Source organism: Chionomys nivalis, chromosome 2, assembly GCF_950005125.1.
Source record: "Chionomys nivalis chromosome 2, mChiNiv1.1, whole genome shotgun sequence".
Lineage (NCBI taxonomy): Eukaryota > Metazoa > Chordata > Mammalia > Rodentia > Cricetidae > Chionomys > Chionomys nivalis.
The window spans coordinates 105,310,743-105,335,557 of NC_080087.1; the positions used below are offsets into that span (position 1 = coordinate 105,310,743).

General features: G+C 50.4%; 1 protein-coding gene across 5 annotated transcripts in view; it reads left to right on the forward strand.

Annotated features, from left to right (window-relative positions):
- Window positions 1-24,815, forward strand: part of Per2 (period circadian regulator 2) — a 46,408-nt gene that overhangs the window by 12,278 nt on the left and 9,315 nt on the right. For all 5 annotated transcript variants that reach the window (XR_009056659.1, XM_057761321.1, XM_057761322.1 and 2 more), the window contains 14 exons: window positions 2,739-2,860; window positions 3,624-3,825; window positions 7,903-7,954; window positions 8,757-8,899; window positions 10,648-10,726; window positions 14,424-14,530; window positions 15,012-15,165; window positions 15,451-15,559; window positions 16,210-16,329; window positions 16,867-16,951; window positions 18,854-19,016; window positions 19,107-19,213; window positions 20,408-20,572; window positions 21,603-21,842. Coding sequence is in view for 4 of the 5 variants with exons in the window: in XM_057761321.1 (XP_057617304.1) it covers window positions 2,739-2,860; window positions 3,624-3,825; window positions 7,903-7,954; window positions 8,757-8,899; window positions 10,648-10,726; window positions 14,424-14,530; window positions 15,012-15,165; window positions 15,451-15,559; window positions 16,210-16,329; window positions 16,867-16,951; window positions 18,854-19,016; window positions 19,107-19,213; window positions 20,408-20,572; window positions 21,603-21,842 (1,848 nt within the window). In the remaining variant the exon portion in view is untranslated. The remainder of the gene's footprint in view (window positions 1-2,738; window positions 2,861-3,623; window positions 3,826-7,902; window positions 7,955-8,756; window positions 8,900-10,647; window positions 10,727-14,423; window positions 14,531-15,011; window positions 15,166-15,450; window positions 15,560-16,209; window positions 16,330-16,866; window positions 16,952-18,853; window positions 19,017-19,106; window positions 19,214-20,407; window positions 20,573-21,602; window positions 21,843-24,815) is intronic.

Here is a 24,815-nt window from a genome sequence, read left to right on the forward strand (position 1 = left end):
TGAGAAAAGATACAGAGGGGGTTTCTAGCTCTTCACGCTGGCTTTTTTGAAGACAGGATCTCAGGTAGCCATGCTGAGTACAAACTCACTACGCTTGCAATGTAACTGAACTTCTAGATCCTTTTGCCACCACCTTCCAACTGCTAGGATTATAGATTGCACTACCATATCTGGTTGTATGTAATGCTGGGGTCTAACTTAAGGATTTATGTAGGCACTCTACCAACTGAGCTAAATTCCAGGCATAGCACTCTGTGTGTGTGTGTGTGTGTGTGTGTGTGTGTGTGTGTAGTGTGTGTACCTGAATATATGCACCAAATGTGTGCAGTGCCAGTCGAGGCCAGAAGATGGCATCAGACCCTCTGTAACTGGAGTTCCAAGCAGTGTGAGTCACCCTGTGGGTGCTCGAATTTGATCCCTGCTCCTCTTAACCAGATGAGCCACATCTCTAGCCTCTTCCTCCAAGGCACTTTTTAATTCACGAACTCAACTCAGATGACTCATTTCCTGTTTATCTAAAAATGTTTACCTACGAAACCTTTTCTGCCCTGGTGATTATTTCAGCCAAGAAGGAAAGAGACAGGGCACAGCAGCACCACCCATCACTGGGTTCTGTCACAGGACAGCCCTCACCGTCATGCATGCAAGGTCAGGGGCAGCTCACTTAGCCATCGTAGTCTTGGGCCTTCAAAATGCAGAACCTGCTGCTGTTTGAGAAGACAGAATCTGGCAGAACATTTTAACTGGTCCTGAAGTTGAAGACTGAGGTTTCTAAATAAGAACATGGAAAAGAGCTGGGGTGATTCCCTGTTTGGAGAGCCACTGGGTCATAGCACCCCAGCAGACTCAGCCCTCCTTCAGGTTGCTCCTGCCTAGCACCTGCATGGGTCAGCTTCCCTGTCTCCTGTTTCGCAGGCCATTGCAGTTGCCCTTGACTCCCAGACACCTGGGCACGCTGCCCAGGTGGAAAGCAGGCAGCCCCACCGGAGGCTGAGCCCTCAGTCCCCTGGGTGGGCCATTCCAGGAAGGCTTAGCTGTAGGCATTGGAAGAAAGGCCCAAAAGCCTTCAGTCGGTTGCTAGGCACAGGGATATGGCTTTGTGGCTGCTCCACTGGGGAGAAAATATCTTCCTATAGCCCTGGCTCAGAATGCTGAGTGCTTAGACCCTTTTCTTAGTCCCTTTTCTTTCCAGCCACTGATGGTGGGGGCTGTCGCTGTCTGTGTGATCCTTTACAATGAACTGGTAGAGGCTAACATCCCATGGAGGCAGGGAAGGCAGGTGCCATGGACAGGTGATGCGAAAATCAAGCTCCCCACCACCACTTCACCCATGTGTGGTGCCTGTGCGAACACCACCTCTCTGTGCCATTGGCCACAGTCACACACATGTGCTGAAGGCTGAGTACTACATGTTACAAGTACACATCAAAATAGACAAAGTCGAAAGGCTAAGATCTAGGCAGTGTGGCGTTCGCGGTTAGTATTACTGGCTTGTCTTGAAGCCGGCAAGCATCTAGGCCAGGTGTGTGTCCAGCAGTCTAGGTATGAACTTGTACTTCAGACAATCTTCTGTTTCTAAGTCTCTGGACAGCTTTTTGTCCATAGCAGGCAGGTTGCTGCTATTGATCTGGGTCCTTGGAGCCAGCTGTAGAGGCATTATTCTCTGTGTGTTGGCCTCTGTGCACATTTGAGTGCTCTCTTCAAACCTCTGTGTACCCCTTCCTAAGCTGCTGTCCCTTTTGGAAGATTGATGTGTTCTAAACAGTGCTGTCTGTTAGCCAGTGCTGGTTAGGCTAAACATGTCTAGGAACCTGGTGCTCTAAGGCCAAACCCCACAGTAGAGACCCTGGCCTCTGCCTAAGGAAGACCCTGCTCTCCAGAAAGAGCAGCTCCGTGAGTCAGTCTGACTTGGAGGCAGCTCGCTCTCCGGGGACTGTTGGTTTCCATGCTTCATGCTTGGCCTCCGCAGTAACTTCAGAACATGGGAGCTCTGCCAAATCAAGAACTTTCCTAAGCCTTCCAGCAGAAACTACTAGGCTGTGAAGGTCGAGTAATCAACATCAGATAAGACCCAGCCACGGGTCCAAAGACCTCACCACTACACTGCAGGGAACACTTGCTTGGCTGGATCCCAGGGTCAAACTCCATCCAGGAAACAGCCACCATGGGCTCCATCTAGAGGGCACGTGGAGCTGTGGAGGCAGGAGTGGACTGACTGAGTGTTCTCACTGCCATCATCAGTGAGAGCTGTTGTAGCTTGGCTCCCCCAGGATCCTACCAGGAAGGAACTCACATCAGCAGTCACATTTGCAGGTGCTGCTCAGAGCACCTTCTTTGCAGTTTGGTTTCTGATGACTGTTCCTCTTTCAAGTGGTGGATTTCACCTGCATGGAGGTCCCTAAAGGGACCACTGAGGCTCAGTCAGGTAGAGGGGCTGCTGCTGTGGTCCTAAGTAAGATCACTGTGGTCACATCACACTTCAGAGCCATATGGACCCTTAGGACTTAAAGTAATGTATTTGTCAGTTTTTAAATTCATAAGAAGGTCTGACGTGTCAGAGAACATCTCTGGTCTGCTCTTGAGTGTTGGTCACTCATGTCTACATTCTCTGCATCCAGAATATTCTATCTCAACCCACTTGTTCATTTGAGAAAAATGGACCCCACCTGCAGGGGCTAGTGAGCATGTGCTGTCACGTTGGTTTCAGCTGCTGAACACGGCTGTCATTTCTCCTGTAGCTAACGAGGAGTACTACCAGCTGCTGATGTCCAGTGAGAGCCAGCCCTGCAGTGTGAATGTGCCCTCCTACACCATGGAACAGGTTGAGGGCATTACGTCGGAGTACATCGTGAAGAATGCAGTGAGTGTTTTGACAGGGCGTGAGTTCTTCCTTGAGTAAGCCAGCAGGTCCGCTGTCAGGAAGCGGGCCTGTTCCTCCCAATAAAATAAAGTCACGACGCTGGTGATTCTGGAGTGAAGTCATGTTCTAGACTTCTGCTCTTTCCTGGGAGATTGTCTTCGTCTCTGGCTGACTCTGACTCATAGCTCCCAGTCTTAGAGAAGCCCAGTCGTGGTGAAGCTTGAGGCTCCAGCTTTCTGTGGCTTCAGGATGAAGAGACAGACTCAGTGACCATCTGTTTGTCCAGGCTTAGTGGTAATAAGGTCTGGGTCCAAAGCCCATATTTCTGAATATGTAAAGGCCTGGGGGAGGAGAGGCCATGCTCCTGAATTCTCAGTGAGAATAGACAATAATATTGGGAAGAATAGTGGTGACGCTTGCCTCAGCCTAGCTCCTCAAACCTGCCAGCCAAATCCCTCCAAGGGGGCTGGCCTGTGATCAGAGGGGCAGGCAGCTTTGCAGGCCACCCACATTACCTGAGAGAGACCAGCTGTCAAAGGTCACTGCCGTGCCAGGGGAGCACAGGAGCTGGGCAAGGCTGGTCTGATGTGCCATTCCTGATGGCGTTATGTTGGATGTCGGCATTGGAACAGGAAAGTCAGCTTGGCCAGGCTTGAGGAGGCCCAGACACACCCTGGTCCTCACGTCAGGGTGTTCCCACTAGCCTTATATAACCGATCAGTTCCTACTGCCTATAATCACTGCTCCTGTTCTCCGTTTCCAGGATATGTTTGCTGTAGCCGTGTCCCTGGTCTCTGGGAAGATCCTGTACATCTCTAACCAAGTTGTCTCCATTTTTCACTGTAAGAAGGATGCCTTCAGTGACGCCAAGTTTGTGGAGTTCCTGGCTCCTCATGATGTCAGTGTGTTCCACAGCTACACCACCCCTTACAAGCTGCCACCCTGGAGTGTGTGCAGCGGATTAGGTGAGGTCCTGGCTGCAGTGCCTCGTTCCCGCTAAGGGGGAGTGTGGAGAGGGCTGCTCCCCATCTCAGTTATGTCAGAATGCCCCATGGAGCCCTCCAGAGGGGCTAGCGTTCACTGATCTGTCCAGGGTAAGAGGCAAACCGTTGTTTGTCCCTAGAATAAATAGCCTTTTAGTAAACCCCAGAAAAAACTTCAAAATTAGGCATTTTATAAATGAAGTTACGCGCCGGGCGATGGTGGCGCACGCCTTTAATCCCAGCACTCGGGAGGCAGAGGCAGGCGGATTTCTGTGAGTTCGAGACCAGCCTGGTCTACAGAGCTAGTTCCAGGACAGGCTCCAAAGCCACAGAGAAACCCTGTCTCGAAAAAAACCAAAAAAAAAAAAAAAAAAAAAAAATGAAGTTACGCTGAGTAGGAATCCTCGCACAGCTGCAGTGTGGAGGGATGGGGTGCATCCTGCAGGCAGAGGGATGTTAAGTGGAATGTCAGCTTCCTGCAGCCAGTTAATTCCCCCCATGACCTCAGCTGCCATAATGGGCAGGTGTGACATTCATTGGGGTGACTTCTCAGGGTTCTTCACCTGGACTGGAGTAAGGTTCATAAGTATAGGTAATAAAGCTCTCTGAGCTTATGCGGCACTTTCCCTGCTTGTTAACAACAAGTACATATGTCTACTGTGTGTCCAAACCCTTGCCCTTGCCCAGCCCCTCTTATCTGGCATCCACCCTGTGCCTTCTCTCCCTGGAGCCCATTTTGGCATTCTTGAGCTCTTCCAGCTCCACCCCGAGCCTCGTCAGTTAGCTGTAGTTTATGATTTGTCCCCTCCAAAATTTGTGCTAGAATTTGCTGATGTCACAGTACTGAGGTGGGACCTTGAGGTGTTGAGGTCATGAAGAGGGACTAATGCCTTTCTCCTGGGTCAGAGTCCCATGTCAGGACTCAGCTAGCCCCGAGGGGATGGGTTACTAAAGCAAAGCTGCTTCTTCTGCGTGTACCCTCCACCCTGTTTCCCACCATGATTTAAAGCAGTATATGGCCCTCCCCAGCAGCTCTTTGGACCCTTGCAGTGTTCCGTTGGACTTTCCAGCTGTTAGAACCATGAGCTTTCATCTCATAAGTCATCTTGACAGATTGTCATAGCAACAGAAACAGACTGAAACAGTACTGGTGCCAAGAACTGGGTGCTGCTGCAGTGGAACTCGGGAGTGGGGAGCAGCTGAACCGTTTCAAAATGCAAACCAGAAAAGGCCTGAGTGTTGAGGGCAGTTCTGGTGTGGGAGCAGGGGACGACAGAAGGGCTGGGGAAAGCTCTGATTTGCATACGTGGCTGTGACCAGCATGCTGATGGTAGTGTTGGGAATGGCTATCCCGGAGAGTGATCACAGTCTGACCACATGCAGAGTAGAAAGGAATGCAGGGGTACAGTCAGGCAGATTGCTAAAGGATTCCACAGGGAGAAGATGAACAGCAGTGGAGACCTCCTCACCACAGGGAAAGCCCCAAAGGAACATCAGAGATCTTCAAGGATGCCTCTGATCCCTCCATTCACACATTGCTCTCCAGCTCCGGCTGTGGCCCCTGTGCTGAGGGTGCAGTCCTCACTCCTCCAGGGAGTGTAAGCCATAAGCCTTGGCAGTGTCCTTGTGAGGCTGATTCTGCAGGCAGGAAGGCACAGCTTCCTCGGCCACAGGGCAGAGCTGCCTCAGAGAATATCACCAAGACTGTGTTAGGCAGTGCTAACAGGGGCTGCCTGCCACCCTGGGAAACCAGAGCAGTAGAGCCACCAGAGGCCAGCCACACATCCCAGGAAAACCACAGGCAACCCTGACAGCCAAAACTGCACTGAGCCCAGCAAGCCATGGGGCAGGGCTACTTGGTGCTTTGAGGGCCCAGTCTTACCTACCCATACCAGATGTGTAGGGGGCTGGTCCCTGGGATAACATGATGATCCTACAGCTTTAGGACAAGATCTGTGGGCCCTGGTTTCAGACTTGCCAGAGGCCTGTCACCCCCTCCTGGCCAGCCTTCCTCTGGAACAGCGTGCCTATCTCATACCCTCTCACTGTAAGCCTTCCTCTGGAACAGCGTGCCTGTCTCACACCCTCTCACCGTAGGGCAGATGATTGGCTTGAGTGCACACCTGGCCTTTGGACTTTCAGGTTGACACCAGAGATTATGGGATGGAATTGATTATAGTTTGCATTGGAAGAAGAGCATGAGCTATGGCAAGCCAGATGGACCACCTGTGGTCTAGATGTGGGCTGTTCTTTTTAAACTCATGCTGAACGTTAGGGTCACTTGTGGAATGCTGAATGACTTCTTTAAGGGGTAACTGAGTCACTCGGGGGGATTGGCAGGAGTGCTTTTGTTCTCTTGGGACTGGATTACTGTGACCATTGGGTACCACGGCACTGGCAGCCCCTCTCTCCTGCCCTTCTGGCTATAGGCCTCTTGTGGTTAAACTTTGCATGTCTATGTTCTGTTTTGCAAGCTTACTGTAAAGACTCTGACCCTGGGAGAAAAGGGGCTGCAGCGCTTTTAGGTCACAGCACTGCCACTGGCGGAGGGTTGAGGGCGAGCTAGCCTCCACCATCATAGACAAGGCTAGACAGCAAAAGAGTTCCTTAGTGTCTGTCCACACATGCCTGCTGATCACAGCCTTATGGGCTTTAACGCCCAGAGCTGAAGCTGTACTAAAGGCTGTAGCTTCTGAGGAGCCAGAGGAACAAGGACAGTACTCTTGATTGCTCTGGCCTTGTCGCTGGGAGCTGTCTGCTGGCAAGTCACTGATCTCCGCTTACACAGAGGCTTCTCAACCCTTATCATCAACACCTAGACTCTGTGGCCTGCTTGAGGACCTCTCCCGTCATCAGTTCCTCTCCTCCCCATTCCCGTTCTGTCAGCATCAGAGGTGAATACTGCCACTCTGTCCTTCACCAGCATGACGAACGAACCCCTTCAGTAGGCAGCCTGGGGTTGATGCATCTTTTGTTTGAGCGTTTCCTCCGAAGGAGGTTGTCTACTTTCTTCCTAAACCCAGAGACTGGGCAGACCGTTAAACATTTGCTGTGTGAGTTATGGGGGCATAGTCAGGATTGTGGAGAGGAAGTGGCGTGGCAGGTGGATGGACAGCTCAGAAGTCTGGGCCACCTCTCCAGAAAGAGATGAGCAGAGTATGTCTAACTAGGAAAGGGTCTTTTCCTGGGGGCTTTTGCAGGCTGGGAATTCTGTGTCATTTTCTGTAAGCAGTCATTTTCTGTGTTTCTTCATTTCTTTTGAATGAAAGAAATACTGTGTGTAACCGAAAGTCTAAGGTCTTTTTAACCTTCAAACTATTACAGAAACACCTGCTTCCCCTTCCCTGACGTGAGGTCCAGTGAGCTCACATTTCCCAAGACACTGTAAATGTTAAAGTGAAGTTGATATTTTCGAATGCCTTGAGTCCGTTCTATCAGAAGCATTTCAGAAACGGTGGTGCACTCAGGGATTTATCTCTGGGTATACACACTAGTGTGTCTTCTGGGGCTGAGCTGCCAGTGTGTCAGTAGCACCACTGTTCACCATTCAGGAGTTTTAAACACATTTTGTAGCTCTTGCCAGAAATCCTAGCACTGGAGAGGCAGAGGGTGAAGAATTGCAAGTTCCAGGCCCACCAGGGCTTTTAATAAAACCCTGTCTCCCACAGGAAAAACAAAACTTCTCTAAAGCCCTGGCTGTAACTTGTAGGTAGGACAGTCTGATTTGGTGCCCAGCCCACTTTAGAACTGTATCAACTGGAGAAGCACTATGAAGAACTCATTTGTACTAGGGCCCACTCACGGTTACACCTCAGTCTGAGCCTGTGCTTGTTGACTTGGGTAAATGACTCTGGTTTTTTGGTTTTTTGTTTTTTTTGTTTTGTTTTTCGAGACAGGGTTTCTCTGTAGCTTTGGAGCCTGTCCTGGAACTAGCTCTTGTAGACCAGGCTGGCCTCGAACTCCCAGAGATCCGCCTGCCTCTGCCTCCTGAGTGCTGGGATTAAAGGCGTGCGCCACCACCACCCGGCTGACTCTGTTTTGTTTTGTTTTTTCCTGCAGATTCTTTCACTCAAGAGTGCATGGAGGAAAAATCTTTTTTCTGCCGTGTCAGGTAAGTCTATAGTCTAGTGTCCAGTCTTCCTGACTCAGAAAACAATACAGACAGTCCCCTACCAGTACTTGTAGGAGAATTCGTTGCCTGCCCCCCAGATCTGAGAGTGAGATCTGACACAGCTTCTACAGAACCTGTGTGGAATCTCACGATATCTGTACAAAGGGAGTGGGTACGTCAACCTGCTCTCTGCCCCCACACACACACACAAAAAAGAGGCTCCACACTGGCCCTCTGTTGCTGAGGAAGACATTCCCTAGGACCATGGGCCAGGCAGTGTTTGTAGCCCTAAACGTGCGCTTGCATTTTTTGGGTTAGAGTCACAGTGTTCCTTGCAGGCTCTTTGTAACTACCTGAGCATCCAGGACAATGTCAGCTGTGACCCCGAGGAGAGTAGGGTCCAGAATCCCTCTAAGGATGCAACTTCCCTTTTCCAGTTGCTTTGCCCTAATCTAGCTCCAAATTGCTCAAGAGAAAGACTAGAAGATCTTCTACTGCCCATTGTGTGGACTCTGACCATTAACCCCTCAATGTGGGTCTAATGGAGAAGGCTTAAGGGTGGGCACTCGCCGGCTTCTCCAGTGGGTACAGATGTGTGCTGCATCTGGTATGGCCTAGGTTCCCACCAGAGGCTTTGCTGTGGCAGCCTGGTTCAGCATCCTTGGCATCTGGTCTAACAAATGGAAGAATTGCTTAGCTCTAACTACCAGCCAGGGGTAGAGCTAGCTAGCAGGCCAAGACTTTTCTTTGTCCTGACTCAGAACCTTGACCCTCACTCCTCTCCACACTCCTCTCTCTACAGTGTTGGGAAACACCACGAGAATGAGATTCGCTACCAGCCCTTCCGCATGACACCCTACCTGGTCAAGGTGCAAGAGCAGCAGGGTACCGAGAGCCAACTCTGCTGCCTGCTACTGGCAGAGAGGGTACACTCGGGCTATGAAGGTACAGCCATGCCTGACCAGGGAGCACTCATGTTAGCCCATCCTTCTTGCCTTGATACATGATGTCTAAAAAGTACCTAGCTGCTCATCCGCCTTGGCCTTTCCCTAACCTTCTCAGCCTCCATCTTCCCTAACTTCCTCTTTTTACTATCTGGCTCTCTCCACAGCCGCTGAAGGTAGCTGTATCCATTTCCGTGTCCCCCTCCTATCCCCTAGCTATGCTGTCTTTGATCTACAAAGTGGTATCAGCTTTGACAGGTCTGAGGCCCCATATCCCTCCCTTTTTTTTCCCTTCCTTGCCTCTGCTTCATGACATCTCAGTATCCCCAGACCCCACTTAACTCCCTCAGCCTCCAGTGCTGGGCCATCTTTGTTCCTGCCTTGGCCCGTCCTGACTTCCATTTGGACTGCCTCCCAACTGTGGTTTCTGTTGACCCAGGAGTCTTTACTCTGCACTTCCCTCTGCCCGGTTTTCCCTGCAGCTCAGCCTACGGCCATCCAGCCTTTCCAATGCTGTCCCACCATTAACGGCTCCTTAGGCTACCCTGCCTCCTGACAATCAAGCTTCTGCCATGGAGCCCAGGGGAAGCTGTGCTGTCCTGGTGATCACCTTCTTGGGATCCCTCTTAAGCAACTGTTTTCTGACACCAGGGGTCCTTGTGCCTAATTCAAGGCCTAGCCAGAAGCTATTTATTTTCTGTGTGTCAACTCAGGGGTCACAGGACTTCAGATCCCTGAGGGGTAGCCCCACCCTACCCCAGGAGCACTTAGACTGTTTTCCCTGGAATTGTAATCTTTTGATGTTTTGTTTACAAAACAACGCTTCCTAAAAGTGATAGCTTAGACTTTTCTCTAAGCCGGTGATGCATATCTGCATCCAGAACATTCTCTTCCAAATGTTCAGGATTTTAGAATCTGATGGTGAGGAGCACACTGGACACATGACTTCAGTGTGGAATGTATTGTCTTTGGCCTCCCTGGAAACTGTCAAGTTTTCCAGGGCAAGGGCATTGGCAAACTCTTAAGTCCAGACTTAGCACTTGTAACTCATTTTCTAAAGGCAGTTAGTTCAGGTCATTGTAGTTTCTTTTTTTTTTTTAATATTTATTTATTATATATACAATATTCTGTCTACATGTATGCCTGCAGGCATACCAGAAGAGGGCACCAGACCTCATTACAGATGGTTGTGAGCCACCATGTGGTTGCTGGAAATTGAACTCAGGACCTTTGGAAGACCAGGCAATGCTCTTAACCGCTGAGCCATCTCTCCAGCCCTGTAGTTTCATCTTACAAACCATGATGGCAGCCTTCAGTCCTGGGTCCACGTGTCTCAGGTAGCATGGCAGCTCCCGTTGGCCATCCCAGAGAAGTTGAGGAGGCTGTGAGTGGCCAGCTGGTTGGGGTTCGCCTTGATGCTTCACCACTTCACCATGGTGGCTCTGTTGTTCAGTCAGCCTTCTCATTTTCTCAATGGCTGCACGTTACTCTCAGCCCTTGTGGTTTCCCTAGTCAAAGCACAACTGTGGGTTTCTTAGAAATGGAAATTCTGAGCCGGGCGGTGGTGGCGCACGCCTTTAATCCCAGCACTCGGGAGGCAGAGGCAGGCGGATCTCTGTGAGTTCGAGACCAGCCCGGTCTACAGAGCTAGTTCCGGGACAGGCTCCAAAACCACAGAGAAACCCTGTCTCGAAAAACCAAAAAAAAAAAAAAAAAAAAAAAAAAGAAATGGAAATTCTGTTCTTGCAGCCCCGAGGATTCCTCCTGAGAAGAGAATTTTCACAACAACCCATACACCAAACTGCTTGTTCCAGGATGTGGATGAAAGGTGAGTCGTGTTCCACTGTCCACACACCTCCTCTGGTGCAGAGTTTTCTTCTGTAGCTTTCTGGGGGGCCCACTACCCAGCTCCCAAATAAATCACACATGGAGGCTTATTATATATGTATGTGTGTGTTTGTGTGTGTGTGTATATATTTCATTTATTTCATGTGCATTGGTGGTGTTTTGTCTGCATATATGTCTGTGTGAGGGTGTCAGGTCTTCAGGAACTGCAGTTACAGACACTTGTGAGCTGCCATGTGGGTGCTGGGAATTGAACTGGGTCCTCTGGAAGAGCAGTCAGTGCTCTTAATTGCTGAACCATCTCTCCAGCCCCTGTGTATTCTTACTTATTAAGGCCCTGGACTTAGCTTGGCTTGATTCTTTCTAGCTTTTCTAACTTAAATTATTCTCACCTCCCCCACCACCCCCAGACAGGGTCTCTCTGTAGCTTTGGAGCCTGTCCTGGAACTAGCTCTAGTAGACCAGGCTGGCCTTGAACTCACAGAGATCTGCCCTGGCTCTGCTCTGTGGTCTAGTGCTGGGATTAAAGGCTTGTGGTACCACCACCTGATCCAACTACTTTTTGCCTCTGGGCTTTTTCCTTTTCTCTCTCCCTCTCTCTCTCTCTCTCTCTCCCTCCCTCCCTCCCTCCCTCCCTCCCTCCCTCCCTCCCTCCCTCCCTCCCTCTCTCTCTCTCTCTCTCTCTCTCTCTTCCGAACGCCTTACTTTTACTCTGTGACTGGCCCCTGATGGCCTCCTCCCTCGGTTCTCCTTCTATTTATACTCTCTGCCTGCCGGCCCTGTCTATCCTTTCTCCTGTCTTGCTATTGGCTATTGTTTGTTCAGCGCTTTATTAGACCATCAGGTGTTTTAGAAAGGCAACTAATCACAGCTTCACAGAGTTAAGCAAATGCAGCATAAGCAAAAGCAACACATCTTTGCATCATTAAACAAATGTTCCACAGCATAAACAAAAGTAACATACCTTAAAGTAATATTCCCCAACACCTCCCGCTATCATTTGTCTGGGAATCAGTTCTGTGATCTTCAGGTCATCAAATCCTGGGACAGATGTTCAGTGTCTTGGTAATAACCAGAGAGATAAAAATGAACTTTTTTGCTTTTTGTGTTTGTTTGTTTGTTTTTCCAAGACAGGTTTTTCTCTGTGTAACCACCCTGGTTGTCGTGGAGCTCGATCTATAGACTAGGCTGGCCTCGAACTCAGAGATTCACTTGCCTCTGCCTCCCAAGTGCTGGGACTAAAGGTGTACGGGTGTAAAGGGACAAGGTTATGTGTCATTTTCACTTACATGGCAACCAACTGTCCTGTGACACAGTGATGTTTCAGTGAGACCACATACACTGCTGTGATTCTCTTACCTGTGACAAGGCTGTGATGTCATCCTGTAGTAGTGTAGTAGCCCCAGCTGTGCACAGCAGCACCGTGCTTCTAGCTTACATATTTATAACTTGTCACGTTAGCAGGTCTTCCCCCTTGGTGCCCCACAGCAGCCTACACTTCTGTGTGCCCTGTGTTTCTTGATTGCATCAGCAGTCATGCCTGGTGACCAACCTGTGCCGTGTGGGTTCGACATTGTTCGCCTGACCCTGCCGGTACAACAGAATTGCCTAATGGTGCATTTTTCAGACTGTGTTCTGCTGATACAGGCAAGGAAGTGATTAGAAATCACACTCAAAATTTGTAAGATTCAGTTGTGGTAGCACACACTGATCTCAGCATTTAGGAGGCTGAGACAAGAACCATTGGGAGTTCAAGATCCTACATGAAAAAAAAAATGAAAGCAAGAAAACAAACACCACAGCTTATAAGAAATGAATGCTAGAGACGAGGCTTTCTGGAGACCTGGAGGTTATTTCAGTTGAGCCCGCCTCTATCCCTCTCTTTAAGCTCTGTCTCATAGGTGATGGTACCATCAGGGATGGAGGAGATGCCATTAGCAGGACCTCAGCAGGAGCCTGTCTTCCGGGCTGCCTCCACACCTTTCCTCAGAGCTGCTCAGGCTTCTCACTGAGTCTGTCACGGAGGGTGCTCTCGCTGGTGTGAGCCGTCCTGGTAGACTCAGATGGGCTTGGTTCTGAGCAGGTTGTCCATTGTGTGCCTTTTTCCAGCTCTTTGACAGGTGCAGGGCTGGAAATCAACTGGCTGTTGGGAGTGGTTTGGAGAAACGTGTCCAAAAAAACCACAAACCCACGGGAAGTGGACAGAGAACCAGATCAAGTCACCCCCTAGATTTTGGAGGATTGGGTCCTCCTCCTCTGTCTACCTGGCCAGGGACATGGGTCCTTGCCTCAGGGTCGTGCTGCACTGCCTCCAGGAAGGTTCTGCTCTGTGGGCAGCCAAAAACCTGCCACCCCTGGCCTGGGGTACCCCAAGGGCGGTATCAGATGCAGAACCTTGGTATAAGTGTACAAAGCCATCTAAGAGGCTGCCATTACTGCTTAGGTCTCAGGACTGTGAAAACTGCCATGTTGTGCTCCAGCTGTGAGGCAGGTAGGCAGGCTGGTGCCTGTGGGAGGCCATCTGCAGAGTTCTGCCTAGTGAGTGGAACCCACAGGCAGGCCCCTTCAGGGAACCTTGTAGTCAGGGTCAGGTATCGGGGCCCTTCCTCCTTAGCGTTGTTCTTCCTTTCCTGTCCCTCTTTCTCCTCCCCAGCTCCGTGTCCTTTTCCTCTTCCTCTTTCCTTCTTCTTCCTCCCCTCCTGCAGTTGCTCCAGCCAGGCTTGTATTGGGAGGGCGCCAAGAACATTCTGTACTCTCTGAAAGGAAACAGGAGGCCTGAGAGTATGTCTCAGACACTGAGGATGCAGTCAGAGTCAATCCAGATCCCAAGGAAGTTCTAGCCTAAGGTTTTGCGCAGCAGGGCCTTCTGCTTGAGCAGAGGGGAAACACCTGCAGGAGCACCTAGGGGAAGATGAGACTGCCAGCCAAGCTAGATTCAGACAGAGCCATAGACCGCTGCTTTGGTTCCATCCCTACAGTGACCAAGGACCAGCCCCAAATGCCAAGGGGCCTCCACTTTATAGAAGCACAGACAGGCACTGAGCAAGGGTTCCAGCCAGTCATGGGGACTCCTAGGGGAGCCACAGGAAATCACCTGATCTAGGGGCCAAAGTGACAGAAAGACGACCTTCTGACTGAGAAAGGACAGCTTTCAGACAAAACCTGTTCAACTGAGACTCACATCAAACTGATCAATATTAGAAAGATATCAGAAAAAGAAACATGGGCTGGAAAGATAACTCAGAGGTTAAGAACACTGCCTGGTCTTCCAGAGGTCCTGAGTTCAATTTCCAGCAACCACACGGTAGCTCACAACCACCTATGATGAGATCCGTTGCCTTCTTCTGGTGTTCAGGTATACGTGCAAACAGAACACTGTGTACATAATAAGTCTTTTAAAAAAGAAAAACATTAACATGCCATCGTGATGTATTCTGTTGGGAGGACAAACACCAGGCTGTAGCTGACAACAGCCTCCTTCCGGTCATGCCCACAAGGACACTGGAGTCCTCACCTGCTGCGAAGCTGAAAGACTGGCTACCTCTGCTATGTTTCCATTTGGGGGAATTGGGAGCCATGTCTGTCGCTAAATGAGGAGGTTCCCTAAGATGGCCCTCCCTCAGAGTCTGCCTGACATCTGTATTCCATACCCTGACTACCTGCTGTCCCTCGCCTTACAGGGCAGTCCCCCTCCTGGGCTATCTACCTCAGGACCTGATCGAGACACCTGTGCTCGTGCAGCTCCACCCCAGCGACCGGCCTTTGATGCTCGCCATCCACAAGAAGAGTAGGTCGTCTTCTTTAAGCCCTGAGACCAGTGTGCTCTGGTGTTGGAAGGGGTCAGACCCACTGGGGATGCTGAGCCCTAGCGGATGCCCTACTTCCTTGCTGAGACCTGGTGTCATCAGCCCTAGGTGGGCAAGGGAGAAGAATACTCATAAAGGATCCTTGGCAACTCATTTATAGTATTGGTGTCCATGAATATGAGGAGACCAGCTGAGCTGTGGGGAAGGAAAGTTCTGACCATCCCTGGAAGTAGACTGCACAGGATCCCCCCAAGCTGATCGCTTGCACATGTGGGTAACACAGAGAGAGACAAGCGTCTTGAAATAGGCGATGAAACTGCCTCTGCTGGAAGCCACCCCAGGGGAGGTTTGCAGCAGACACAGCAGTTGGAAGCAGTGGCTTTGAAGAGGTGACCTTGGCTAGCCTGTGTGTGTCTGTTTTCTGCTCACACACCAGCCCTGGACCTGTTTCTTATCCCCTAGTCCTGCAGGCTGGCGGACAGCCTTTCGACTATTCCCCCATCCGATTCCGCACCCGCAACGGGGAGTACATCACGTTGGATACCAGCTGGTCCAGCTTCATCAACCCCTGGAGCAGGAAGATATCTTTCATCATTGGGAGGCACAAAGTCAGGGTGTGAGTGCTCCCAGGGTTCCACTCTGTGGGTTTTGGGGGATCCTGGCCTTCTCTCACTTCCCACCAGCAGGGGGGCAAAGATGGGGACATCTCCCTGTTGAGAGCCACTGGCCATGTGGGCAAGGGATGACCTGCCCAGGTGGGAGGAACTCATCTAAGCAGAGCTGTGTCGTAACTGGGGGGGTCTGTGGGCTGGAGATGGAAATTCCGGCCTGAGTGGGCAGTGTGGGTGCCGCATTCAGGCTAAGACGGGCCCTTCTGATGAGACAAATTAAAATCATCCAGGGGCCCTTTGAATGAGGACGTGTTTGCAGCCTCCCCGTGCCCCGAGGAGAAGACTCCGCACCCCAGCGTTCAGGAGCTAACAGAGCAAATCCACCGGCTGCTGATGCAGGTGAGTACCACACTAGGAACGCTCTATTCTGCTGGTCTCCGTGTCTGCCCAGATAGGCCAAGTGTGGACAGTGTGGTTGGCCTAAGAGCTACCGAGTGCCCCCAAGTTTTCGTAGCCTTAGAATCTTACGTGTATGAGCCATGACCTTGAATGAGCGGCTGAAGGCTGCCCATACCCCATAATTATTTCTACTGCTCTAAGACTTGCTCTTCTCCAAAACACGATCACCAGCACCGGGGACTCAGTGACATCACCCTCCAGCAAAATCAGCAGTCAGTCCCATAGCTGAGGTGATGTCCCCTTCTTGATTATGGGATACAAGGTATAACTGTAGGTGAATCAATCCTGGAACCAGCTCTTGTAGACCAGGCTGGCCTCAAACTCATAGAGATCCGCCTGCCTCTGCCTCCCGAGTGCTGGGATTAAAGGCGTGCGCCACCACCGCCCGGCCACATTTCTTTTTAATGGGGTCTCCTTGGTAGCTGCATGCCTAGAGATGAAGGCCAGACAACCCAGGGTTTAAGCTCCCCTCCACCTGTCTTCTCTGTGTGACCTTGGGCAAGCTGAGACCACTGTGTGAGCTTGGCTTGTTGTGACCTCTTCTGTGCTGTTCCACCATGTCCATAGTGATGTGTATGCTCTTCCTGCAGCCTGTTCCCCATAGTGGCTCCAGTGGCTATGGGAGCCTGGGCAGTAACGGATCCCATGAACACCTTATGACATCATCCAGCGACAGCAATGGCCATGAGGAGTCTCACCAGAGGAGATCCGTACGTCCCTCTCTGTTCTTCCCCCAGGAATGCAAGCTCAGCAGTGCGGGTCCTCAGTTAGGAAGCATGATGGGAAATAGCCAGGCAGTGTCTGAAGCCGGTGGCTCCATCACCTTCTCCCAGAGAAGGCTCTGTTCCCAGAGATGTACTTCATGTTTCATGTTGAGGCAGCTACCTTGTAGTTAAACACATAAAGGAAAATGACTTCGGTGGACAGAGCAGGGGAAACAAGCTTAACTGGAGGGTGGTGAAGAAGCTTCAGCATCCCCTTGACTCTGTGTTATCCTTGGGGATCGATCATGAGAGCTGTAGCTAGCTCCATCTGGCTCCTTCAGGATTTCCAAATCCGCGTTGGCGGGTAGTAAGTACGCTCCGTGATGGGCACGTGTGCAGCATGTGCAAGGCCCTGGGTTCCACTCCCGAAGAGTCACTCTCTGTGCTCCTCGACTGGTGTCGGCTGTTCTGTTCTCACTGCGGGGGTGGAGAGAAGAAGGTCTCCTAGAATGAATAACGTGTTCGTTATTGTTTTTCTTCAAGGGAAATTTAAAAAATGGTGGCAAGATTCAAACCAAAAGTCACTTTTCTCATGGGTCTGCAGAACAAAAGGGAACACCTGTTGCAGGTAAAACAGATGTCCTCTGGCTCCTTCCTCACTCCCAGGAGGTTTTTCTCACTTTTTCTTAATAAATAAATACATTTATTCTTTTTCAAGAAGAAAACAAAAGAAACCACACATTCTTTTGCTTGTGTCTTAGGATGGCAGAGAGAAAGACATGGAATTCCTAGCTTATTGCTCTATTTGAGGACTGGGGATGTCACCTCCTGGGTGTGCTTTACCCCATTGGTGAGGAGATGAGGAGATGATGTGGGATCCTTCTGTGTATTTGTTGCTTTATTGGTTGATAAATAAAGCTGTTTTGGCCAATGGCTTATAGAGTAAAGCCAAGGTGGGAAATCCAAACAGAGAGAGAGAGAGAGAGAGAGAGAGAGAGAGAGAGAGAGAGAGAGCGCGCACGCGCAGAGTTAGAGAGATGCCGTGTAGCTGCCAAAGGAGACAGACGCCAGAACCTTACCTGTAAGCCACAGCCTCATGGTAATATATAGATTAATAGAAATGGGTTAATTTAAGATGTAAGAGTTAATAAGAAGCCTGAACTAATAGACCAAACAGTGTTGTGATTAATATAGTTTCTGTGTGATTGTTCGAGTCAAGGCAGTCTCACTTAGACCCCATCCTTGCTTAGCAAAGAAATAAGAGCTGCTCTACTGTGTATGACCAACAGGTTCAGATTCTGTTGTTCAGAAAGCCCTTGTTACCCTGTGAACCAGTAGGGCATGGAGTGTGGGTTTCCTTTCCCCAGGACCTGCCTACCAAGTACACTGGGAGCTGTGAGGGGGGGAGGGATAGAGGGCACTTATTTCTTCACTCTTCAGAGTAGCTGTGTGACCGCATGCTCACATTTCATACATGTGCAAACTAACACCTGCATGCACATCTGTGTGCACACACACACACACACAGCTGGATAGAGTGCCCAGGTGTCTGCAGTTCTCAAAACAAGACCTCCCTGCAGTGGACAGAAAGGGGCTGGGTGTTAGGGATACACCAGGGAGTAAGATATAGCTCATTGCTCAAGATCTCTCAGGACAGCCAGCATGTGGTTCCTATGGTGAGCACAGACAGGATCCACAGCCTGGTACCTGGGCAGCAATTGCTGTTTCATCATTGTCACCATAAGCTGTGTTTGAAAATTGGCCCTGGTGGTTCAATGGTTTGAGTCTTGTCACCTTTCTTCCCTAGATACTAAAGCAGAGATCACAAATTCCAGGCAAGCCTGGGTTCCATAGTTTAAGGCCAGCCTGCCTCATAGGTGACTTAGTGAGACCCTTTCTCAAAAAAACAAGCGAACAAGCAAAGCCAGATGTGATGTGATGGCACATACCTTTAATCCTAGCACTTCGGAGGTAGAAGTACGCAGATCTCTGTGAGTTCAAGGCCGGTGTGGTCTCCGTAGCAAGTTCCAGGCCAGCCAGGTCTGTGTAGTGAGACTCTATTTCTATGTAAATAAGTAAGTATCTAATGATGGGCAGGCTACAGAACTGTTCATGGTAGATTACCTGGTCCACATGTGCAAGCCCCTATGTCCCTATGTTTAGTCTAGCCTACCCTGCTCAAGAGACTAAGAGAGCTGGGTTCTGATTGGCCACCAAGTTCAAGATGTTAAGACCCACCCTCTTTCACCTAAGCTCTGAGCCCTGAGAATGGCCCTGGCACGTGCTGTTAAGGCCAGAGAGAAAAAAGCTCTGCCTGAGTGACAGATGACTCCAAGCTCCTGCTTGGAAGCTCTGCAGCTGCCAGGCTGACGGGGCTTCTGCATGCAGACTGTCACTGGGTTCCATGTCAGTACATTATGGACCCCTACCCCTGCCTTCGAGCAGAATAAAATGCTTTATAAATACGGAGTGGTTTCTTTGGGCAGATGAAAGGTATTAAATGGAAAATTTTTATTTTGTTTCATTTCAGAAATGCCAAGCAGCCCCCCAGCTCAGGTGAAAGCTGTCACTACCATAGATAGGGACAGCTCAGGGGCCAGCATACCCAAGGGCAGCTTCCCAGAGGAGCTAGCCTATAAGAACCAGCCTCCTTGCTCCTACCAGCAGATCAGCTGCCTGGACAGTGTCATCAGGTACACAGGGCACTTATGACCTTCCCCGCCATTGCTGTCATCCCCACCCACACCTTTCCACTCACACTGTGCTTTCCCACCCTCCTCCAGGTACCTGGAGAGCTGCAACGAAGCTGCCACCCTGAAAAGAAAATGCGAGTTCCCAGCCAACATCCCGTCCCGGAAGGCCACAGTCAGCCCTGGGCTGCACTCTGGAGGTGTACTTTCCATTAAGGGCTATCTAACCTGGGACCCCTTAAATCTCCTGTGTGGAGTCAGAAGTCATTATAAACCCTCACGTGTCCCCTTTTTCCTCCTGAATTAAGTTTTCATGCATTGTAGATAAACCAGCAAAGTTTTTAAATGACCAGAGTGGCTGGAAAGTCAGTACCCTTCTTAAAGGTCAAGGTGATGTCTGGACTTGGAGTACTAAGTGTTGACAACAGGGTCCAGAAAGCCTGCTGGTGGCCAGGGGACAAACCTGAGTTCCATTCCCTTCTATGGATGTGTTAGCCTCTGTGGTTCTGGGAAAAGCACCTTTCTAGCCTGTCTATAAGATCCTGTCCTGTGTAGAGGACCTCTGTCCTGTCTAGAGGATCCCTATCCTGTCTCGAGGAGTACTAGCCTGTCTAGAGGATCCCTGGCCTGTCTAGAGGAGCCCTCGCCTGTGAACACTAGCGTGCCCCATGGCTATATGACAGTTTGGGCTACTTAAACACTGTGAATCATGACCAGAGTCAGAAAGGAACCCCACTGGATGTAGTGGCACATGCTCACAATCTGAGGACTCAACAGACCAAGGAGGATGCTGAGTTGGAAGCCAGTCCAGGCTACAAACAAAGACTTTGTCTCAAAAAAATACAAAAAGAAAAAGAAACAAGGCTGGCAAGATGACTCTGTACATAAAGGTGGTTGCTGTGCAAGCCTGAATTCAATCCCCAGAACTCATGTAGAGGCTAAGGGAGAAACTGACTCCACAAAACTGTCCACACACAACAACAACAACAATAAAAATTTAGAGAAGAAATAGGGTATCCCATTTATAAAATGAAGCAAAAGAGAGTGGAAGGTCATACATGGAATAGAGTGACCAGCCGGATCACCCCTGACTCCTGCTTATTGAAGAAGTCATTGCTGTACCCCAAAGGACCCTGGCTCAGTACAACCACAGCCATCTAGATGCTTCCTTCCCAGAGGTCCTGGGCTCTGAGTGTGAAGTTCAAGTTGTTCCTATGTCATCATTTCCTCTTCACCTCTCTCCTGAGGACAAGCTGTCCAGCTCCCAGTATCAAGTATTGTGGGGTGGGGTGTATCCAGCATGGGCCCCATAGGTCCCTTGCATCTCCAGATCCTTAACTGGGCAGTGGCTTTAATCCTGCATATGTGTTTGCATCTGTTTTTCTCTCATCAAGACGCAGCTCGGCACTCCAAGGTGACCAGCCACACAGAGGTCAGCGCTCACTTGAGCTCTCTGACGTTGCCAGGCAAGGCAGAGAGTGTGGTGTCCCTCACCAGCCAGTGCAGCTATAGCAGCACCATTGTCCACGTGGGCGACAAAAAACCACAACCGGAGTTAGGTATGCTAGAGGTTTTGGGGGAGTATCAACAGCAATCTGAGTTTTAAAAAGAAACTTTGGAGACTGGGGAGATGGTTTAGTAGGTAAGAGCCGTGCAAGTGTGAGAACCTGGTTCGCATCCCCAGCACCCACATAAGAAGTGGGCCATGGTCAAGAGCATGCCTCTGACTCCAGAACTCGAGTCTCAGTCTCTCTCTCTCTCTCTCTCTCTCTCTCTCTCTCTCTCTCTCTCTCTCTCTCTCTCCCTCTCTCTCTTTCACACACACACACACTCCACGCATACTATATGCGTGTAGCACATATATGCAGAAAATTTGACTTAAAAATTAGAATGTAAACTACCATTTTGATGTTTGTTCAAACTTACCAGACGAGGTCCCGTAAAAGTACTTAAAATTCAGAGGCGGCATGTGGCCAGCTAGGGCCCAAGTACAAGCCCTTGCTGTGCTCTAGTGCCACCTGGTGGCAGTTATCTGCCCTAATGTCTGTCCTTAAGGTGCAGGTCCTGCTTGGGACCTTTTCTCTGCCTAGCCTTGCCTCCTAGCAAAGGTGAGCCTAGCAACCACTCCTTTGTAGGGAAAAGAGCCAGAGCACATTGTAAGAAGACTGATCGTGGCTCAGCGCTCTTAATAAAATGTGTCTTTGAGACTGGGGAGATGGGTCAAGTTGGTAATGTGCCTGCTGAGTGGGCGTGAGGTCCTGAGTGGTCACCATGCAGGGCCCTGAGCCTTGGAGGGTGTAGCACTTTGGCCCTATCCCTTGTGTACCAAAGCTGAGAGCAGCTTTGGAATATCTTCCAAGTGGAAGTCCACAGCTCCCAGTTTCCTGTTGCCCATAGGCCTGATGCCTGACCCAGTGGATCATAAGGTCTCTGCTTGCCGCTTTCTGCCTGCTGCTGGGACTTCCTTGGAAAGCTAAAGTAGGCATGGGGAATGTTGCCCGCGGCCGTAGGCATCAACTGGGTGTGAGTGATCTGCACTGCATGCTGCACTGACAAGCTCATGCTGACCGAGCCTGCTTCTTGTTGCAGAGACAGTGGAAGACGTGGCCAGCGGGCCTGAGTCCCTGGATGGTGCAGCCGGCGGCCTCAGCCAGGAAAAGGGGGCTCTGCAGAAGCTGGGCCTCACCAAGGAAGTTCTGGCTGCACATACCCAGAGAGAGGAGCAGGGCTTCCTGCAGAGGTTCCGGGAAGTGAGCAGGCTCGGTGCGCTGCAGGCTCACTGCCAGAACTATCTCCAGGAGAGGTCCCGAGCCCAGGCGAGTGAGCGAGGTGAGTGCTGACCTGAACTGAGCGTGCCATCTCTAAACTTTGTTCTTTTCTAAGACAGGGTCATGCTGGCCTGTTACCAACAGTCCTCTTGCCTCGCTGTGGTTACGGGTGTGGGCCTCCTTGCCTGGCTCAGCACTGTCTTGAGAGCACTGCACTCAGTGCTGGCTTCACACTGAACTGCGCCCAGGTCAGAGGTTCATGTGCAGTAGCCATCGCCACTTTGCTGGCGATGCAGCCTGGGAACACTTTCGAGGATGCAGCCTCATGTTCCCAAGCAAACAATGCTGTAGACAGTTGCAGAGCCCTAGGCTAGCTTCAGCCAATTGTGACTTGGCACTTTTATCCATACTCTGGGATAAAAAGCTAAGTTCAGCCTGCAAAGACTAAGCATGGTGCTATGGAACTTTAGCAGGCAGCTCTTGGAAATGGAGGGTAACTTTCCCCTCCAGTAGACTCACCCTTCTGGCCTGGGACTGCCCTGTGGACAGCCAGCCTCAGCCAGACCTCAGCCAAAGCCATTAACGTGAAACTGCTAATAAATCTCTGGGGTGGTTATTTTCAGGAATGGAATAAGATCCACTCTTGCTTGAGGTTTTTCTGTTCCAGGAGCCTGGTTCTTGAGTCTGGCCACCTGTTCACACACTCATGATGGGATCAGGCTCAGGCCACACTCCCACCTGGCTCCTGTGCCTGACCACTTTGTTTGTAGCCCCAAAGAGAGGGGCTGCACTGGCCAGACATACCAGGTCTTTTGGCTCTGGAGCTCTGGTCCAGGATCACAGCTCGTGACCCCAGGCAACACCACCAAAACCTGCCCCAGACACACTGCAGGGAACTGAGGAAGCTATGATCTCTTTTAAGGATCTTATCTTTTCTTCTTTCTTTCTTTCTTTCTTTCTTTCTTTCTTTCTTTCTTTCTTTCTTTCTTTCTTCCTTTCTTCTGAAGGTAGGAATTGAACCAGGGTCTTCAGCGAGCCTGCTGTTCTGTTCCTGAGTGATAAGCAGACAGGGTCACTTTTCCACGTTTCCTTCTCACTCTCTTTCTCCAACTCACAATACTGCCACATCCAGGAGCCTCGGTGGAAATGATAGGAGGATGCCCACCCCAGCCCTGAGCAGACCCAGTGTGCACAGTTCCAGTTCCCACCGACCCCTAGACCCAGCAGTTTGTACAGGACATGAACCACCGAACGTTCCAGGAAGCCCTGACACCGCTGGAACTTAGCATTTTAGCCACTGTCCTCTCTTGAGGGAAAAACAACAAACAGGGACAGAATGGTACAACCTTCCCTTGCAGGGCAGTGTGCTTGTGGGCTGCTTGTCTCAGCATGCAATAAAGGTGTGGGACCCTTGTCCCAGCTCACAGATGCCCCTGCATACCTATTGCCTTAGGCCTGTTATTCTGCTGAAGTGGGAAGAAAGCAGGCTCCCAGGCCGCCCCCCAAGGAAGGCACTGGGAGCGCACAAAGTTCCTCCTTCCACAGTCACGCCCCTCATCTTCTCTCCAGACACACCGGTGAGGAGGGGTGTGTTCCTGGGCATATGCGACTGTTGGTCAGATTCTGCACTGTGACAAAATACCGAAGAGGAACAATCGATAGGGAGACAATGTTTATTTGACTCACGGTTCCAAAGGTTTGCAGCCATGGTTGCTTAGCCCCGTTGGTGCAGAACAGCACTCCATGGCAGGAGACAGTGGCTGAAGGCTGCCCACCTCACAGAGGGCAGGATGGGTCCTGTATCTTAGGGCGTGCCCCGGTAACCTAGCTTCCTCCCAACTAGGCCTCACCTCCTAAAGCTGCCACCTCCCTCCCTCCCCCAGGACCAGCAACTGAGCCTTCAGCATGGATTTTCAGGGGTACTCTAGACCCAGGCTACTGCTGCCCCCCAACTCTCCAGGGGCAGGAGGAACATACAGCATCTCTTTGGGAACAGTAGTGGTAGGCTAAGTGAAGCCGGCCATTCTGCTGTTTAGGGTCTGTCTATCGATATGTATTTTTTCCTAAATATTGGGCTAGCAGAGAATACAAGTTTTTGTTTTTCGATTTTGTTTTTGCACAAAGAATCTTTTGATTTTAATTACTAATTTTTTGAGAATTCCATAAAATATGTTTTTTTTATATTCACACCCCCCCCACCAGCTCCCAGAGCCACCCCCACCCTGCACACACCCTGTGTCCTCTCCTCAAGTCCAGTTTGTATACTCATGTACTCCTAGGTGTGAGGCCATGTGTGTGAGAGTGGTGGCCTACTGTGGGCCACGCCCTTAAAGAAAACATGCTCTCCCTCCCAAAAGCAGTCAACTGTCCGTAGCTCCTCAGTTAGGGCCGAAGACCCGTTTGAACCCCTTCTGCCTCCATGGTAGAATGTTGCCTGGCTTGATGGTGTGCAGGCAAACACAGCTGCTAAAGTTCATGAGTATAGTGGTCCAGAAGACCTATTTTGTCCAGTCCTGCCTGACTTCTGGCTCTCTCAGTCTTCCCATCCCCGCTTTGATCTGGTTTTCCGATCCTTGGGGTAAGGTTTATGTAGGTGTTTGTGGCTGAGCACTCCACTGAAGCTTAGTTGTGAGTTTCTGTGTTCACTGCCAGACAAAGAAACTTCTGATGATGTCTGAGAGCTGCACCCATCTGTAGATAGAGAGATACAAACTTGGAGGTCAGTTTGTTACTATATATAGTTAGCAAAGCAATAATAGTAGGTTTACAACTGGGACCTGGGATCTCACCAACATGGTTTCTTGGTCAGATCTACAGTATCAGATACACCTTTCCCCCTGTGGAGGGACCTTAAATCAAATCAGAAAGTGTTGTTTGAGCCGGGTGGTGGTGGCGCACGCCTTTAATCCCAGTACTTGGGAGGCAGAGGAGGCGGATCTCTGTGAGTTCGAGGCCAGCCTGCTCTACAAGAGCTAGTTCCAGGACAGGCTCCAAAGCCACAGAGAAACCCTGTCTCGAAAAACAACAACAACAA